The following is a 17,361-nucleotide window of genomic DNA, read 5'->3' on the forward strand; positions in this document are numbered from 1 at the left end:
ATCTTCGCGAGTGAAAGTGATCCCTGAAACCGCAAATGTACCTCGTGTGCACTGTACGGGTGCCAATATGTTTTGAGCGCATTCTGCGTCTTGTCTGGTTACCTCGTCAAGATTGAATAATTCTATAAAGGCTTTGTAAAAGGCCAGCCGTGACGTCAGTGATGCTACTTGAAACGGTGAAGATTTAATTTGCAGCTCGGTGGTACCGTGGGCGAGACTAGACTCCCTATTTCTTCCTTCTAGTTTGCGCCACTCAGGGCCGACTGGTTTCAGAGGTCATGCGCTTATGGACGGGGACTATTTCATCTTTCCAAGCTTCCCTCCAAGTGTCTTAGTTGCACTTTGGTTGCACTACAATCTTTTATACCGTCTTCAATGAAGCCGCACAGAAAGTGTGCGGAGGCAGTCGTTTAGGTTAAATGACATGCAAAGACAACAAGGTGAACTTTCTGCTGCGCAATCTATGCCTTACACTCATTTATCTTCCTGTTCTTCCAGCGCATCCATGGAAGGGCGCGATAAATGGCTAGATATATGTAATCTATTGCTATTGCCGCGTGCTTGATACGACCGCGGCAGTTATTCGTAGCAAACATGGCACGTCCTGCTCATCTCCGACATCTTCCCGTGCAGAGTGGTCCCAACAACAGAGCAGCATACAACGCTGCGTATCTCTAGTCCTCTATATTGCAACGCACTTCTTGATGAATTATGACTGTGCAATTGAAGATCAGTCCTTCTACTCTGGCTCTATAAGATATACGATTTAGTCAATACCACATGATCATCTTGCCAACAGTTTGTGGTGTTCGGCATCCTGCTAGAATGGGGCTTCTGACGACTTATGAAAATCTGCCAGCGCGACGACGTCACCGGCTGCCGGTCCTTCTGTTTCGCCCTGGCCTTAATGCTGGGTTCTGACAACCTCCTGACAGATCATCTTGTACAATGGCATTGTCTTGGACAGTTTAATTAACCGCCGCATGGATGAATATTCTGTCATCAACTTCTTATTCAATGCCGCTGCCTTCGCTATGATGCTGCCAGGACGCCCTTGGATAATTTATTATGCATTCTGTTGTTCTGTATCCAACCAGATCCCACCGCTGACCCGCGTATTCATTTTATCTACGAACCCTGGATAAGTTCGAGTTCGAGGGTTCAAACGTAGTACTGAAGATGCGATCAACGTTCATGGATTTTGCTGAAGAACGGGACTAAACCGGACATTGGCGGCGAGTCCGTGTACTTATCAACGGAGACCAATCTGAATGTGAATCAAGTAGTCTCCCCTATATGGTCAGACCTATTGAATAAAGGCCGCTCCTTCATATTAGAGTAGGGGAGTGTATTCGCCAAGATCAGGGTAGTTACGAGCGAAGTCAAGACAAGTTCGGGCATAAAGTGGTTGGATGAGACGTATTCCTCAGATCCCGAGACTGCCCTTTGTACAAAGCCATAAGCTAGGTGACAGGCAAAATTGGCATATGCCCAGATCCCGCAACAGCATTGATTTTTGCTTGTGCTCGCTGTCCCCCGGATGAAATTCTGAATTGAACGTAACTGTGTTGTCCGTTGGACGGACCAGCGTATGCAGGAGTGGCAGCAGCCTTGATCGATCGATCGCAGCTTCTTGATTTGTTATACTCAACCCCCAGTTGAGGAGAGTTGATCTGAAACCGTCATCCGTATACTATGAGGTTGACTGGGACGAAAGTGTCCACGATGCAAGATATATCCCTGTGATGAGAAATCATTCAACACATTCAGAATCATGAGATATAACTTAACGGAAGCGTCTGCACGATCACTCTTCAATCGTCCTGGTGTGCACGAAGTCATTACTAATTATGGCTGCCTGATTGGATCAAAACAAGTGGTGGTCAGGTTTTCGATACTGAAAACTATTCAACAGACTCCTTGACGTGTATACGATAGAGCTGTGGAGTTTCAAGCAGCCTTGCACGGGTCGCTGACTCCCCCTGAGCGCTAAGCTTTGGCTATCGACACGTCAGCATCGATTGGTATCATTACTACGAGAACCGACCTAGTAGTAAACCCAGAAGTTGTAGAACCAGAACTCCTTGCCGTAATGAAAGATGACCATATCTATTGACCGAATGACCACGGCGGCGCCCGTACCTATACTAACTTATGGTTATTGGTGACCAGCTGTAGTAAATGTAGAATTTCTTCTCTCGCGAAGGACACGACTTCGAAGATGTCATGAGCACCTACTAGATTAAGAACTTCCACCCTTCGACTCGTTGGGTCAATGTTAGACGCTTGACAATAGGTGGTGCGGCTGCTTGCATGGACCATGTGCAGTGTGCATGAACTACCGTGAAGCTGTGTCCACTATTGGTCTGCCAGGTTCATGGCAACCTACATATAGTAAGCGACCTGTCACGTATTATTATCATCACCAGCCGTGTCTACCCAATTTGTTCCGTATTCATCGTCCAGCACAGTGTAGAAGTGTTGTCTGCCTTCATTATTTAAGTATTTTCTAGTGTCACTTGACTCATAGAAATGCTATCGAAACGAGTTATCGCTGCTGCTCGCAGTCGTGCATTTTTTGCTAGCAGAGGTGCTCAATACACTGCTGTATCATTATCGAAAGGATGGTGCGTGTTCTCTGGGTTTTTTTTTCTGTTGGCGACATCGTTGACGAACGGCCGCTTTCTTGTATGTACAGGAAAGTCGCCGACACACATATCAGACGTGCACAGTTCCATTCCAAGACCGTAAAGGTCCCACAGATGGCCGAGTCCATCTCCGAGGGTACACTCCGATCATGGTCAAAACAGGTTGGGGACACCGTCGAGGCTGATGAGGAGGTTGCAACCATTGAGACGGATAAGGTGGGTATCAGCTTATGAGCGCCTCTGAAAACACTAATCCTCCCTCACACCAGATTGACGTCAGTGTCAATGCGCCTGCAGCAGGGAGGATTGTAGAGTTGCTTGCAAAGGAGGAAGACACTGTCAGCGTTGGCCAGGACCTCTTCATAATTAAACCTGGCGAAGGCGGTGGTAAGCCTCGTGTAACTTCATGACACGCTCTTTCACATTACATTTTCACATGGCTCTAGCATCTGCTGCTCCTGAGGAGCAGAAGACAGATCCTGAAGAACCTAGGGACCAGCAACTGGACAAGCAGACACCAGAGCCACGCGCACCATTAGCTGCTGACAAGCAGAGCCCTCCAGAAGGGCCCAAAGAGTCCAAGAGGAGGTGAAGAAGCAGGATTCAAAGCCAAAAGAGGACAAGTCTAAAGCACCCCCTCCTGCCTCAAAGACCCCCGGCAATCGGGGCGAGACAAGAGTATGCAACATTACTATGCCTGTTTTGGTAGTGTTGACGCGCCTCGTCCTTTAGGTTAAGATGAACCGTATGCGCCTGCGCATTGCCGAGCGTTTGAAGGAATCGCAAAACGCTGCCGCTTCGCTCACGACTTTCAATGAGATTGACATGTCCTCTCTCATGGAGATGCGGAAGAAGTACAAAGACGAAGTGCTCAAAGAACATGACGTCAAGCTCGGCTTCATGAGCGCGTTCGCTCGTGCGTGTACTCTGGCACTGAAGGAGATTCCTGCTGCAAATGCATCCATCGAGGGTGACGAGATTGTCTACCATGATTTCGTTGACCTGAGCGTCGCTGTCGCGACACCCAAGGGCTTGGTTACCCCAGTAGTGAGGAATGTTGAGGACATGGGCTTTGTTGAGATCGAGAAGGAGATTGCTGCTCTCGGAAACAAGGCAAGCACTGTATAGATTGCATTCTCCTGGAGCTTACCTATTGTCTTCAGGCTAGGGATGGTAAATTGAGTCTCGAGGACATGGCAGGAGGCACCTTCACCATGTGAGCTTCTTTGATTCTCAATACAAACCAATACTAATTTCGTGCGCTTAGTTCCAATGGTGGTGTGTTTGGCTCATTGTACGGAACGCCCATCATCAACCTACCACAGTCTGCTGTGCTCGGCATGCACGCAATCAAGGACAAACCTGTCGTTGTAAACGGCCAGATCGTCATCCGCCCCATCATGGTCGTCGCCCTCACTTATGACCACAGACTACTCGATGGCCGGGAGGCAGTCACCTTCCTAGGTTCGTACTTTCTCCATCATTCTATCTCACGTGACCGTTATCTAACGCGTTGACGCGCCGTTTGTAGTGAAGGTCCGCGACTACATCGAGGACCCTCGGAAAATGCTTCTTGCATCGAGCTGAGCTTCCTTGGCGATTATTTCATGTTCTTATTTATTCCATCCGTGATGTACTACATTGAACACCAGGCCATAATTGGACTCCTTCGTCCACAAGGGATCACTAATATTCCAGCCTCCGGATGAGGCTCTGATAATTCGCAGAAACTTAACGAGTTATGTGCCTTTGTTTATTGATTCCCCTACACTGTTATATTCGCTTGTATTTATTGTCAACGTTGTTAACCATAACACAGCAAATACTTGATCACGGAGCTTGCATGAAGCAAACCTAAGTTAAATCATTGAGCTCCGAGTCTAATGTGTGGGTGACAGACTCACTATCCCAGTCTCAGACAGTTCTGTTCGGCCTAAATTTGAGCGGCAGGTGTAGTTTTGATGGGCTAGGGGTGTCCGATTCGAGCTGGCTATCACTGTTGATCAGAAATTCATCCAACATGCGCTTCCTGGATGTGCCAATATGTAATACAGTAGTGTTGGGCCTCGGAGAAGGGACGGGTGGTAAGGGTGGTGCAAGAGGGGAAGTAGAGGGAGGAGCCTCGTTGGGTTGATAGGCGAGGGTTAGGAATAGGCCTCGCATGTGAGATGACGACAAGCTCTTCTGTGAGAAGCATAGCTGCTAGAGCCCTCTCTGGTCGACATCCAGAGGTAGACGTGGGTGCCGAAGTTTCCCTTATCGAGTGTCAAGATACGACTCTCGATGTCACTCTCATCCTTGTCTTTTACATACGTCTTTGATGCTCCCGAGTCTCGATCAGCGTATTAATTCCTCTCCCCGTCGAATACTCTCCCTGTCTTTTGATACAAAACTAAGGTAAGTCCTCTTATTCACAGTTCTACATACATTTTCCTGACTATTGCCCTACTAAGTCCTGTTCACGTTCCTAGGTATGGTCCATAGCGATTGTAGCCTTTCAATCCAAGACTGGGTCCCATTCCCGTTCTTAGTCCGAGCCTCTCGATTCGTCAGAGAGTGGTGGAAATCAGGATCGACGGCCGACAGCCCTTGACTAGGCTGCGCGTTAACGGGTTCAAACTGAGCAGGAGAGATAATTACAATTGTCAAGTAGGTGGATCGAGAATGATCAGAAAAATACATACCTTTGCAAGTTTCTGCCCTTTGGATAAAATGCTGAGGCAAGGCAGCAGACCCTTCAAACACCACTCCATTTCCAGCCAGGATACAATATGATCATTCCAAAAAGCCTGGAATATGTGATTGAGTGTGTCATCCCATGGATGGGGAGCATGTGAAAGATGTATGGCCCAGTTGTGACAGGCATACTTGAGAGCGTCAGGAGCTGTTTGACCGTGTTCCAGTGCTTCATTTGTGAAACTCTTGAAGGCATTCAGAGCATGGATTACCTCCCTGTCTGGTAGAAGAAGGCTTTCTGGTAATGCAGAAGTCTGGCATCTTAATGCCAGGAAGACTGGAAACATCAAGAAATCTGGTAAGGTCTTGAACTGCTGGATCACTTGAAACGCTGGCAGTAAAGGCACATTGCTGATAATGATATACTCTGTTAAGAACCATGTTGCTCAAGGGGGAGAGAGACTGACTCAGAGGGGCTTGGCCTCAGCTCGTATGCTGTGCCCCTTACCCGAGTATGTGCCCTTCATTTCGTATGAGGTCCAATGATGGTCCGACAAAGTCTGGAGGACTTCTGGAGGCTGGCTACTCTGCTGGAGAGCACTAGAGGACTTCCGGAGGAGCATGGGAAACGTCCAGAGGAGCGCAGGAGAGTTCCGGAGGAATGCAGGAAGTGCTCAGGAGAGTTCCCACTGCAAGGTAATACTTCTACAGGAAACAGGATGGAAGGATAGGAGGTCTGAAGGTCTGGAGGACAGGAGGACAGGAGGACAGGAGGACAGGAGGACAGGAGGACAGGAGGACAGGAGGACAGGAGGACAGGAGGACAGGAGGACAGGAGGACAGGAGGACAGGAGGACAGGAGGACAGGAGGACAGGAGGACAGGAGGACAGGAGGACAGGATGATGGAGGACAGGATGTCCAGAGGTACAAAGGATAGGATGTCCAGAGGTACAAAGGACAGAATGTCCGAAGGTACAGAGGGCAGGATGTCCAAAGGACAGGAGGATAGGATGTCCAAGGGTTAGGAGGATGGAACATCCAAAGGTACGGAGGGCGGAACATCCAAAGGACAGGATGCCTGGAGGTACAAGGGACAGGAGGTCCAGAGGTCCAGAAGGAATAGGGGCTACATCGGATGAAGTCTGATGTAGAAACAAACAGAGGTAGACTACCCTAAGGTAGAGTTGGAGAGACAGGGATTGGACCTAAGTCTGGAAAGAAAGTAAGTGCCAGAAAGGCAGAGCTCCAGCCTAGGGAATCAATCCCTAGGCCTGATGGGTAGGACAGACTTAGGTGGACCAAAGTCTGAGAGAGGATTGGGCAAGTCCAAGTTGATATTCAAACTGAGGAACTACAGGAGTATCTACAGGGGTTATATACTGAACAATATCTGAGGGGATCAGTAAGCAAAGGAGCAAGGCTATGTACAAGCATGTGGAAACACATTAGTAAGTAAGTTGGAACATAAGTAAATGAACTTGGAGATGAGGACTCATACAAGGATCAATAAGCAAGATGGAAGAAGAGGTAACTGAAAGCCAGAAGGCAGAGAATGCCTAAATGGGGATAGGCGCAGGATATTGGACAGAGGGTGGGAATAGGTCCGGAGTTAATATCCAGAGGTCCAGAGATCTGGGGATCTGGAAGACAAGGTGGATACAGGACCAGAATACGAGAAGGTGGATATAGTCCAGGATCCGAGATGAGGTGAAGTCCAGATGTCTTGCTGGATGGAGTGCACATAGGGTGGACAGGATAGGGTTATACAGATCAGGCTAGCAGTGAGGATCCAGAGGTCCAGAGCTCAGGGGTAAATCCGGAGTGTAGTTGATCCTGCTAAAGTGTGGAGCACACAGCAGAAGGGGATCTGGGAATGAGTTGGATATGAAGTGGGGTCTGGATGTAGGCTCAGAAGGCGTGGGAATATGATGGAACGTGGGTCCAGATTGTGGGATGTGACATACTCCTTCATCGCTTCCAATGTCCTCGAGAACTCTTCCATTGTCACCCAGATGGAGGCTGCAGGAGTGGACTGCCATGCTTGACCATGGAGAGTCTGCAACCAGTCGCACCCGCATGGGGTCTGCAGCCAGTCTTGTGCTGCCAGGGTCCACAGCCACTCTTGTGCTGCCTGGGTCTGCAGCCAGTCTTGTCCTGCCTTGGTCTCCACCTGTTAAGGTCGTACTCAAAGGGTAACTGGATCCGAAGGGCTTCGGCCTCAGCTTGTGTGCTGTGCCCCTTACCCAAGTATTGCCCCTTATCTCAGGAAGGCAAGACTAACACATCTGGAAGGTCGGATGAGTAGTGTAATGGATCTGGATGACTTCTGGATGAAGGATAAGTATCGTAGGGCTAATCCAGACAAGTCCAGACTAGAAACTAACAGTAATGGACTGTCAGAGACAGAGGTGGATACAGATAGACTATAGGAATCAATCCTAAGTCTTGGAGGGTGACAAGAGTAGAGGTAACTCAAGTTTGGAGGACAGGAATGAGTAGAACTAAGATGATATTCGAACTGAGGTACTACAGAAAGTTACAGGAGGTTATATACTATAGGTATCTAATGGAATGATCAATCAGCAGAGTCTGAGGCTATGTACAAAGCATGTGGATAGTCTATTGGTAAGTAGAAACGGATCACAAATCATGAAACGGAAATGAAACATAGGTAGTGGATAAGGGAGCAGGACAGATATACAGATAACCAAAATACTGGAGTTAGGGGGTTACCAAAATGAGACAAGCGCTGGTTGTGGATTCAGATGAGTTGTGGACCAGACCGGATGAGTGGACAGGTTGAATGACAAGATGTTGGAGGGAGATAAGATGTGGATAGGATTGGAGATAAGATGTGGATCTGAGATGAGATAAGGGTCAGATCTGAGATCCGGATATGTGGATATGACACCACCCAGTTTCGACCTGCCTGTGTCTGCAGCCAGTCTTGTGCTGCCTGGGTCTGCAACAGGTTTCATCTGAACCAGGTCTGCAGCCACTCTCATGCTGCCTGGGTCTGCACTCAGTCTGGTCCTGCTTGGGTCTGCAGCCAGTCTGGTTCTGCCTTGGTCTGCAGCCAGTCTGGTTCTGCCTCTCTCTGCACCCAGCCTCATTCTGCCTCTGTCTGCAGCCAGTCTTGTCCTACCCAGGTCTGCAGCCACCTTCATCCTGCCTGGGTCTGCAGCCAGTCTCGTCCTGCCTCTGTCTGCAGCCAGTCTCATTCTGGCTTGGTCTGCAGCCAGTCTTGTCCTGCCTGGGTCTCCACCCAGTCTTGACCTGCCCCAGTCTGCAGCCAGTCTTGCACTGCCTGGGTCTGTAGCCACCTTCAACCTGCCTTGGTCTCCACCCAGTCTTGTGCTGCCTGAGTCTGTAGCCACCTTCAACCTGCCTCGGTCTCCACCCAGTCTTGACCTGTCCCGGTCTGCACCCAGTCTTGTGCTGCTTGGGTCTGCAGCCAGTCTCATGCTGCCTGAGTCTGCAGCCAGTCTCATGCTGCCTGGGTCTGCAGCCAGGAAAACCTGTCCACAGTCCCCAGCCAAGATTGTAAATCTGAAGTGTGATCTCCCCGAAGCCACAGCATACAGATGACAGACAACAGTGGCTCTGGCAGCTGAACAGGGAATGCTAATGAGTTTTTTAACATATGGGGGTCCTCAGGTTGCATAGCTTTGCTGTGCTTCTCCAGTTCTGAGATTGCATCCAAGAGAGCCGTGCTTTTTGGAATCATGTTCATCAAGTGGAGAGAGGAACTGGCGAGTAGGGTGTGGGGTGATGGCATATCATGTCCACGTACTTGAAGGAGGCTGCAGTTTGAGGGGTTGGAGACATAGTTGTGAACAGATGAGTGATAGATATTCACAGGAAGACTGATGTCGGAAGGAATATCCATGACAGACTGTAGCTGCACTAGCATCATCTCGGCATCACAGCCCTGACCAGGGCCAAGAAGTTCCAAGATTTGTGATAGTGGCAGAGGGTCCACAAGTGTGGTGACAATGGACAAGTGAAGGTATGCCTGCTTAGGATCGGCACATGTAGAGAGGATACCATCATATAACTTGTACACCTCCATTCCTGCTAGCAGCTTGCTCATCAATTCGAGCATCAGCTGTAACCGATCGTGTGGATCCTTGTATCCATCATCAACAATAAACTTCATCATCATAGATGCCACGATGAAACGTCTGCCAGCTCAGCTTGTCAGCTTCACAAGGTCACCCACTGATGGCTGTGGGAAATCGGGATGGCAGCATTGCAGCTCCCCGAAGGAATGTTGCATATATATATAGATGTCATTGTTGACATTGGCACCATCTAGCAAGATGATGGTAGCAACACCCTCCCCAGAAGTTTTCACTGGTATCTCGCACACCAGCAGGCGCACCTCTTTGTTCTGGAAGGCTTTACAGATATGCAATTCCGAGCAACTCATGAGCAGGATGTGGGTCACAGGCAGATCAGGCTCATGAAGAGCCTGTGCAAGGGAAAGGATGAGATCAGTAAGCTCAGGTTCAGACATGCATTCATCAAGCACATCGACAACAAATGACAATGGAGGACATCCACATAATCTGAATCAAAGTTTCTGGAGAGGTTGGAGAAAGAGAGCTTCCATTTGGTCACAGAGAGGCATGTCAGGGTCTAGTAGAGCAGGATTGCTGCAAATCACTCTGTTCACATCCTGCTGGATACTTGGAAAATTGGTGCCAAGCTGATAAACAAGTGTTGCAAAGAAACATCCAGCTGTGCAGTGGTTTGTGTGCTTGCATGAGAAAAAGAATGTTCCCACTAGCCACTTTTCAACCTTCATCTCTTCTGTCACTTTTAGACCTCTCATCTTTTCAGCAACTGTAAATGCAACGGCAGACTTTCTGATACCAGCTGTGCCATGCAGCCAAATGAGTTGATTCTTCTTTGGGTTGTCCAGTGATTCATGGATGTATTTGAGGAGATCAACCCAGGTCCCATCCAAACATTTCAGGTGGGGCTGACATTTGTGGGAGTTATATTGAGCACCCTTGACAATGACCTGGGCCAGCCTCGCCCAAGTTCCTTCAAGAACTGGCAAAGAGGTTGGAGAGTATGCAAGAGATAAGAGATGGAAGTACTGACATTGATCATCGCTCATTGATGAAAGTTGTGATATGCAGCAAGATGCAATGAACCAACTGAAAGTACCAGCTAGGTTCAAGGGTGCATTTAGAAATAATCTGGATTGTAATTATCTGGAGGGACAACATACAAGAATTTGAATCAAAACTTGTAAGTTGTGACAAGACTTAGGTTGTGGAATGATCAAGCTGTCCAGTGTCGATTGATGGAAAGTGCAAGGTGCAATGACAATGAGATGGACAGATGTATGTTTCAATATATTTTGCTATGGAAAGCTCACTGGATGGTTGTGGAATACAGTTGAAGGAGTAGGCGCTCATCGTCCAGTGCTTGCACAGGAAGATACGAGGCTGCTGTGTGGCCACACTGCCAGTGCACAGCCAGACAGAACCACATCAGCGGTGCTTGGGGTCGGAAGTGAACTATAGGAGATGTGTGCCATTGTGTGATCCCCTAGATTTCTGTAGTGATCAATTGCATTAGTGTTGTGACTTCTATCGAACAAACGGGAGACTAAAATGCCCGCAGAAAGTCAAAGAACTACTATGTGCCTTTGCTTGTTGATTCCCTATCATATTCGCTTGTCAATGTTGTTGACCACAAGTACTTGGTCACGGAGCTTGCACAAAGAAAACCCAAGTTACATCAAGTATTCATCAAAAGTTCACGAGTGCGCTGACACTCGTGAGGTTCAAACGTTCAAGTTCTATGATCAATTGTGCAGAGTCCGAGTTGGCAAGAGGATCAATATAGGGAGTCACGTGCCAAAGGCTTGGGCAATAGTGGCACAACTAGAGTTCGAACATATTTAACAAACCTAAAAGGACAACCATCATCTCTACCGGCTCGTATCGTAGGTGTATTACCTATCAAGTCCCTACGACAAGCCTGCCAATCCAACGACCAGGATCCAAAATGCCAAGTAAGGACCACAAATTGCCAAGTGCTCGCTCACGAGGTAAATAACACAACAATAAACTTGAAACTTACAAGTTGACCTCGTGGATATGGTTTACAGGACCCTCTCTCGCTGTGCGATTCTATTTAATTGCGTTCAATGCATTATCTACGGCAGGATGGACCTATGTCATTTACCTCGCTCTTGCCGTATTCAAAGGTCAACGTGCTTCAAGTTCAGCATACGACTTCTTCAGACCACTTGTTTCATACGTGCCGACCTCAATCGTAGCATCTTTAACACCACAGCCTGAAACAACAAACCATTTCTCCACCGCTCTCGCATATTTTTTACATCCATTTTTCCCTGCAACATACAAATCCACGTTCTCTGCCCTTGCACCTGTGCAGTCCCTCGCTGCCCTTGAAATTTTGCATGTCCTCCTTGGGTTTGTGCGTCTCCCGCTCCTGACAACTGTAGTCCAGGTCTCCTCGCGTCTCATCCTTGTCTGGGGAATCGTCGAGCGCTTTCCCCATACCCACTCGAGCCCGGTCTATACCACTATGATTCTTGCCTGGGCTCTGACCGAAGTGCCACGCTACGCATACTACGCGCTCTCACTTGCAGGTTGCGGCGTGCCTGCGTGGCTGACATGGATACGCTATTCCACATTTTATGTCCTGTACCCCATCGGCGCAGGAAGTGAGGCCCTGGTCATGTTGAGCACCATTCCAGAGTGGAGCGGCGGTAAGTGGGCAGTGTGGAGCACTGAGGACTGGGTCAAGGCAAGTTTGGTGGCGATTTGGGCGCCTGGTGAGTTCTGCATGCTATTTTGCATTTGATCGCTGACTCTCGGTTCTCGCAGGGCTGTGGGTCATGTATTCGCATATGATGCGCATGCGCCGCAAGGTGCTTGGCGTCGGTAAGGGCCAGAAGTTGGGAGCCAAGCCCAAAGACAGGCCTAAGGCGGAGTGAGAGGTGCCATGAATACAAATGCTGCTGACGATTCGCAATACCCTAGACCATTTACCTTACGATATTATCACGCCTAGAATCGCCCTCCACCACTTGTGTAGTGCAACTCAATATGTGCCATTCATCTTGGCTATCTTCGATCTAGGGTGAGTTGCATATGCTGCGTCGCACGTGCAGACATACAGGTACACAGAGAATTCTGTAAGCAAAGTGAGTCGGTTTTATCAAAGTTAGCTTAAAGTTCTGGGTAACGAGTCGGCAGCAGCAGTGGATATCCGGCTCCAGTCAAATGTAGGTGTCATCTTTACCTTTTTTGCATTTTGATCTGGCTGGAGGGTCAGTTCAGGTTGTTATGTCACTGAAGCGCACTGTTCAATTCTGCAGCAGTGGCATATTACCTGTCGTGTCTGATCTGGCCAACTCATTGATGGGTATCACCTGCTCAATGTCTGGCATCAATCAAATATGATGTTACCCTCACCCTTTCTTCCAATGCAGCATTTTGGTCTGGCCTGGCGTGTCAACTCAGCCTGTTATGTTATGTCACTGGAGCGCGCTGCTAGTCCGGATTGGAATTCTATGCCAGTGGGTTTAAAAGACTTGCTTCCCCTTCAGTTCCCATCGTGTTTCCTTCACCCTTTACCTTTTCTATTGCCATGCTTTCCCACTTATCTCTTTCCTTTCTCTTCCTCACTGCAGGTGCGTTGGGCTCTCCTGTGTATGACATGGTGCTTTATCCCCCAATGTACGTGCGGGGTCCCTTTGAAGCGTTCAATCACACGCAGGACTTGGTCACCGCGACCGTCGTCTCAGTCTTCAATGTCCAGCCTGTGGTGAGCTTCTATCTCATAAACCCTTTCTCAACTACTAACTTGTATGCCTAGATGGCCGAGATAGAAGCCCTCCGAATAAAATACCAGAACGCTCTTAATTTTTTGACCGGCAAGAACCTCGTGGCGCTACCAGATGCACTTTCAGACCCCGGGCTCGATGCGCTGTCAGACGCAGTCGTTCACCGATACGACGAGCGACCTATCTGGTTTTGTACTGTTCGGATCAACTACAATATCACAGCAGGCAAACATGAGCTTTTCTGCGATGAATGCCGCTGCTCAGAGTGCAATGGACCCCCTGACGGACGAGATACAGAGGACCATCAATGTCCCGTTCCACGGCCCACTTGAATTTGGGAAGAAGTCACAACAGCTCTCAGTAATCTTTGACACGGGTTCTGGAGATCTCTGGATTCCTGCGGGCTGCGACGATTGCGCGAGCCCGCAATTCAATGCTGCTGCGAGTTCAACGTACAGGAATACTGGGAATGTGTTCAATGTAAATTACGTGCGTCTCCCTCCCGCTATCACGGTGCCGGGTTGATATTGCTGGGCAGGACGGTATCAGTTATGCAGAAGGGACTCTTGCGTATGATACGATCGGCATGGGTGGCTTAAAGGTCAACAACCAATACTTTGGTGCTGTCACTGATGTGTCGAGTAACTTCAATACCGACCCGATCTCCGGGTGTCTCGGGCTCAGTTTCAGCTCCATTGCGACGTCAGGGAAGCCAACGTTCTTTGAGAACCTGATCATGCAGGAAAAGGTCGAAGCACCATTCTTCTCTGTACATTTGACGAGAGGAAAGGCGAGCGGGTCGAAGGTACGTTGCGCACTAGCTTTCATATAACTTAACTGAGAGGATTTTTTTAGATAACTCTGGGTGGCTACGACATGTCCAAGGCAGTGGGACCTCTGACATGGGTCTCAGTTATTTCCAAGGTTGCCCCTCTTGCGTTTTTAAGCATCCCGTCTAACTGGTTATTATCGGCAGACCTACTGGACAGTGCATTTTGACGGAGCTGTTGTTGAAGGGAACTACGTGTCTGGTGACGTCGATGCGGTAAGGTTCAACTCGTCAGCCAGAGGTTCACGCAGGTTCACCTCGTTTCATACGAACAGATGATTGACACAGGTTCTAGTTTTATATATGTTTCACAGGCTTTGGCAAATTCAATCTACGCCAATGTTAGTCTCTCGCTATTTACTTCCCTCGCCACCTCGCTGACAAGTCGTAGATACCCGGGGCTGGCCCCGCAGCAAACCTACAGCTCCGGCTTCTTTTCCTTTCCGTGCGACTCCAACCCCACGATTTCATTCTCGCTTGGCGGGCACGACTTCGGACTCAGTATCCAGGATTTTAAGCTCGGACAAGATGGGTATGGGTCAACGTAAGTCAGTATGTCTTCATATAATGCACGTCGCCTAAATCAGCGCAGAAACTGTATTGGCGGGATCATTGGCCTGGACGATGCATTCATGGAAGGAATTGTCATCATCGGTAAGTTGTTTGGGTATTCGGTTCGTTTTCTTGGATGTTTTGTTGACGTCGCGTGCTGCAGGGAATGAGTTTATGAAATCATGTGAGTAGTGGCTTGGTGCATGACGTTTGATCTGAAACGTTCATGACTATGATTATCTAGGGTACTCGGTATTTGACTACTCGCACGGGGGGAGGGTGGGTTTCGCGCCTAGCATCAACAATGCGCAGTAAACTTTTTTGTATAATCAATACCCATGGACGTATAGCGTGTCTTCGTTTAGAAGAGATGATATGTATTATTACTTCGACGGAACTCCGGAGTACACCAGCTTTCTGAGTGTTTGAAAGGTGACAGAAACACAGTATTGATACTAATTTCTTGAGAAGGAAGCTGTTCACAGGATACGATCTGGTGAAGACTTACTGACCTTGAGCCCCTGAAATCCGAGTGGTTACGGACATGAACTACAAAGTCGCATTGATTGCTGCACTTGACGCAGTGAGGGTAAAAATGTTGAAGTGTAATTCGCGTGTTTCTGGTGCGGCCAGATAAACAAGATCCGCGAGGGGCTGCCACAGACGTTCACATGATGCTGTACAGCACAATCGTCCATACCTCGGCCGGAGATACGGAATTAGAGCGGGTGTACCATGACGCACCACCCGTACAGGATTGAGAAGGTTACCTGGGCTGATGAGGCTGACTGTTATGACGCTATAGAGCTGTCTTCCGTTGCTGTGTTGCCACGAGGCCAAGAGAATAATAAATCAAAGGAGGATGAAGATGATCCGAGATGCAATGCACCGACGTGTTGTGCACGGCCGCAGCAGAAAGAGAGCGTGTAACACGTAAACCTCACCTCGCTTTGAAATGATCTAGTATTCATGGAAATATCGATATGATTAGAACGAGTTTCAGATAATCTGGTGAGTTTGCGGGTGCGAAGTCTAGTGTGACATTTCGGAGTCGAAAGTAATGACTGGCAGTGCTTTACTGGAGGTGCATGCTAACAAGTCCAGGCCAAAGAAAAGAGAAATCTAGAATCTAATGCAATATTGCAGTATCACTTAGTGGAATGTTCAGTGGAATAGTGGGAAATACACATACCCGTGCAAGTTTTTGAAGACAATGAGGTAAGACTGCAGGCCCTTCAAACATCACTGCCTTTCGAGCCATGGAGCGCGATGGCAATTCCATAGGAATATATGGTTAAGCTTGTCATCCCATGAATTCGGAGCTTGCGAGAGATGGACGGCCCGGTTTTGACAGGCACACACTTGTAAGCATCAGAAGCTGGTCGACATTCCTGAGGCCGTCATAGCTGTCCGATGGGAAAAGACGGTCCAATAGTGCAAATATGGAAGGATTCTGGTACCTTATGTAAGGCCAGGAACTTCGTGAACATCAAGAAATCGGGCTAGCTCCTGAAGGGATTGACAACTTCGAAAGCCGACGGCAAAGGATAGGATACACCGCTGATTGTTTCCAATATGCTCAAAAATCCTTCCATTGTCACACAGACAAATACTGCAAGGGTATACTGCCATGCTTGGCTATGGGGCATCTATAGCCAATCTCGCCTGCCCGAGGTATGCAGCCACTCTCAGTCTTCATGGGTCCAGCAGTAGCACTCCTGGTCTGCAGGTATTCCAGTCTAGGATCTCTGGCCAGAATTGTAAATTTGAATGGGGAAATCCCTGAAGCCATAGCATACTGATAAGAAGTGAAAGTGACTTTGGTGGCTGAGTGAGGAAGGGTAATGAGTCTTTTAGTCTCTGGGGTCGTGGGTTTCATCATATGGCTTGGCTCTGCTTCTTCAATTCTTATCTATGACAAACTGTTCACTACATTAGGACTGTCATGACATCCTGGCCCCAGCCAGAGCCAAGACATTTCAAAAATTGTGACACATCAGCAAATCACTTTGCTTCTGTGGGCTCTGTACAGCTCTGTACAGAAGGGACCAAGCTGTGGCCAGCCATTTTTTGGTGGTGGGAAAAAAAGTGTTTTACTGATGCAGTGGCAGTGGGTGGGCAAGGGCAGCAATAACGGACAAGTGCAGGGTATGCCCACTTAGGGTTGGTACACATGGAGAGGACACAGTCATATAACTCAGGAACCTTCATCCCAGCCTCAAGCATGAATCATGAGCTGAAGTCGATCATGGGAATCATTGTTTCCATCATCAATAAACTTCATTATCATAGATGCCATGATGAAATATCTGCCTATGAGACTTGTCAGCTGTTCAAGTTGTTTGATGACTGTGAGAAATCTAGTTTCCAACCATTTGAAGGAATACCACAAGAAAATATAGATGTCATTGTTAACATCTGTGCAGTACAACCTAGACATCTTCACTGGCACATCACATACCAGCAGATGGCTCTCTTCTTTCTGCATTGCTCCATAAATATAGAATTCCTGAGCAATTCATGAGTAGGATATAGGTCAAGGCGGACATCTGCGCAAGCTGAAGTAAAGCCTCCAGAGAGGTTGGAGAAAGAGGGCCTCCATCTAGTTATGGAAGGGTTTGCTGGGGTCCTGAAGGATATGATTCTTGTGGATGGATCTGTCCACATCCTCCCAGATGCTGGAAGAACTGCTAGCAAGCTGGTAGACAAGCAGTTCAAGTTGAGTTCAGATACTAGAGAATGGATGTGGACAAGATGAAGAGTTGAACTCACTGGGTGTAGAGTTGCAAACATTCTGTCTACAAGGTCACCAGTCTAC

The 17,361-nt window shown here is 48.3% G+C and overlaps 4 protein-coding genes across 4 annotated transcripts; 3 read left to right on the plus strand and 1 right to left on the minus strand.

Moving 5' to 3' along the window:
• Positions 1-2,313: 2,313 nt before the first annotated feature.
• Positions 2,314-4,643, plus strand: BJ212DRAFT_1379800 (dihydrolipoamide succinyltransferase; the record flags this gene model as incomplete). The annotated part of the gene is given in 11 exon segments (XM_041336614.1): positions 2,314-2,329; positions 2,549-2,627; positions 2,699-2,864; positions 2,918-3,035; positions 3,232-3,326; positions 3,381-3,761; positions 3,812-3,864; positions 3,916-4,112; positions 4,180-4,502; positions 4,517-4,518; positions 4,555-4,643. 9 exon segments carry the CDS (start codon positions 2,314-2,316, stop codon positions 4,233-4,235), a joined length of 1,161 nt encoding a protein of 386 aa, XP_041189219.1. The 3' UTR covers positions 4,236-4,502; positions 4,517-4,518; positions 4,555-4,643.
• Positions 4,644-9,901: 5,258 nt separating this feature from the next.
• Positions 9,902-10,747, minus strand: BJ212DRAFT_1466819 (uncharacterized protein; the record flags this gene model as incomplete). Its single annotated transcript, XM_041338979.1, has 2 exons — positions 10,438-10,747; positions 9,902-10,386 (listed from the first exon to the last, which is right to left on the minus strand). Exons 1-2 carry the CDS (start codon positions 10,451-10,453, stop codon positions 9,902-9,904), a joined length of 501 nt encoding a protein of 166 aa, XP_041189220.1. The 5' UTR covers positions 10,454-10,747.
• A 465-nt stretch (positions 10,748-11,212) lies between these two features.
• On the plus strand, positions 11,213-12,221 carry BJ212DRAFT_1589835 (tyrosine phosphatase-like protein). The gene is made up of 2 exons (XM_041342470.1): positions 11,213-11,395; positions 11,456-12,221. The coding sequence occupies exons 1-2, from the start codon at positions 11,353-11,355 to the stop codon at positions 12,175-12,177; spliced, it is 765 nt and encodes a 254-aa protein (XP_041189221.1). The 5' UTR covers positions 11,213-11,352; the 3' UTR covers positions 12,178-12,221.
• A 354-nt stretch (positions 12,222-12,575) lies between these two features.
• On the plus strand, positions 12,576-14,858 carry BJ212DRAFT_1579661 (aspartic peptidase domain-containing protein; the record flags this gene model as incomplete). The annotated part of the gene is made up of 12 exons (XM_041342259.1): positions 12,576-12,644; positions 12,696-12,895; positions 13,010-13,143; positions 13,195-13,320; positions 13,385-13,651; positions 13,701-13,967; positions 14,018-14,086; positions 14,139-14,207; positions 14,267-14,535; positions 14,584-14,645; positions 14,707-14,727; positions 14,788-14,858. The coding sequence occupies exons 3-12, from the start codon at positions 13,036-13,038 to the stop codon at positions 14,856-14,858; spliced, it is 1,329 nt and encodes a 442-aa protein (XP_041189222.1). The 5' UTR covers positions 12,576-12,644; positions 12,696-12,895; positions 13,010-13,035.
• Positions 14,859-17,361: the final 2,503 nt, after the last annotated feature.

This window comes from Suillus subaureus (assembly GCF_016647635.1).
Source record: "Suillus subaureus strain MN1 chromosome Unknown BJ212scaffold_34, whole genome shotgun sequence".
Taxonomy (NCBI): Eukaryota; Fungi; Basidiomycota; class Agaricomycetes; order Boletales; family Suillaceae; genus Suillus; species Suillus subaureus.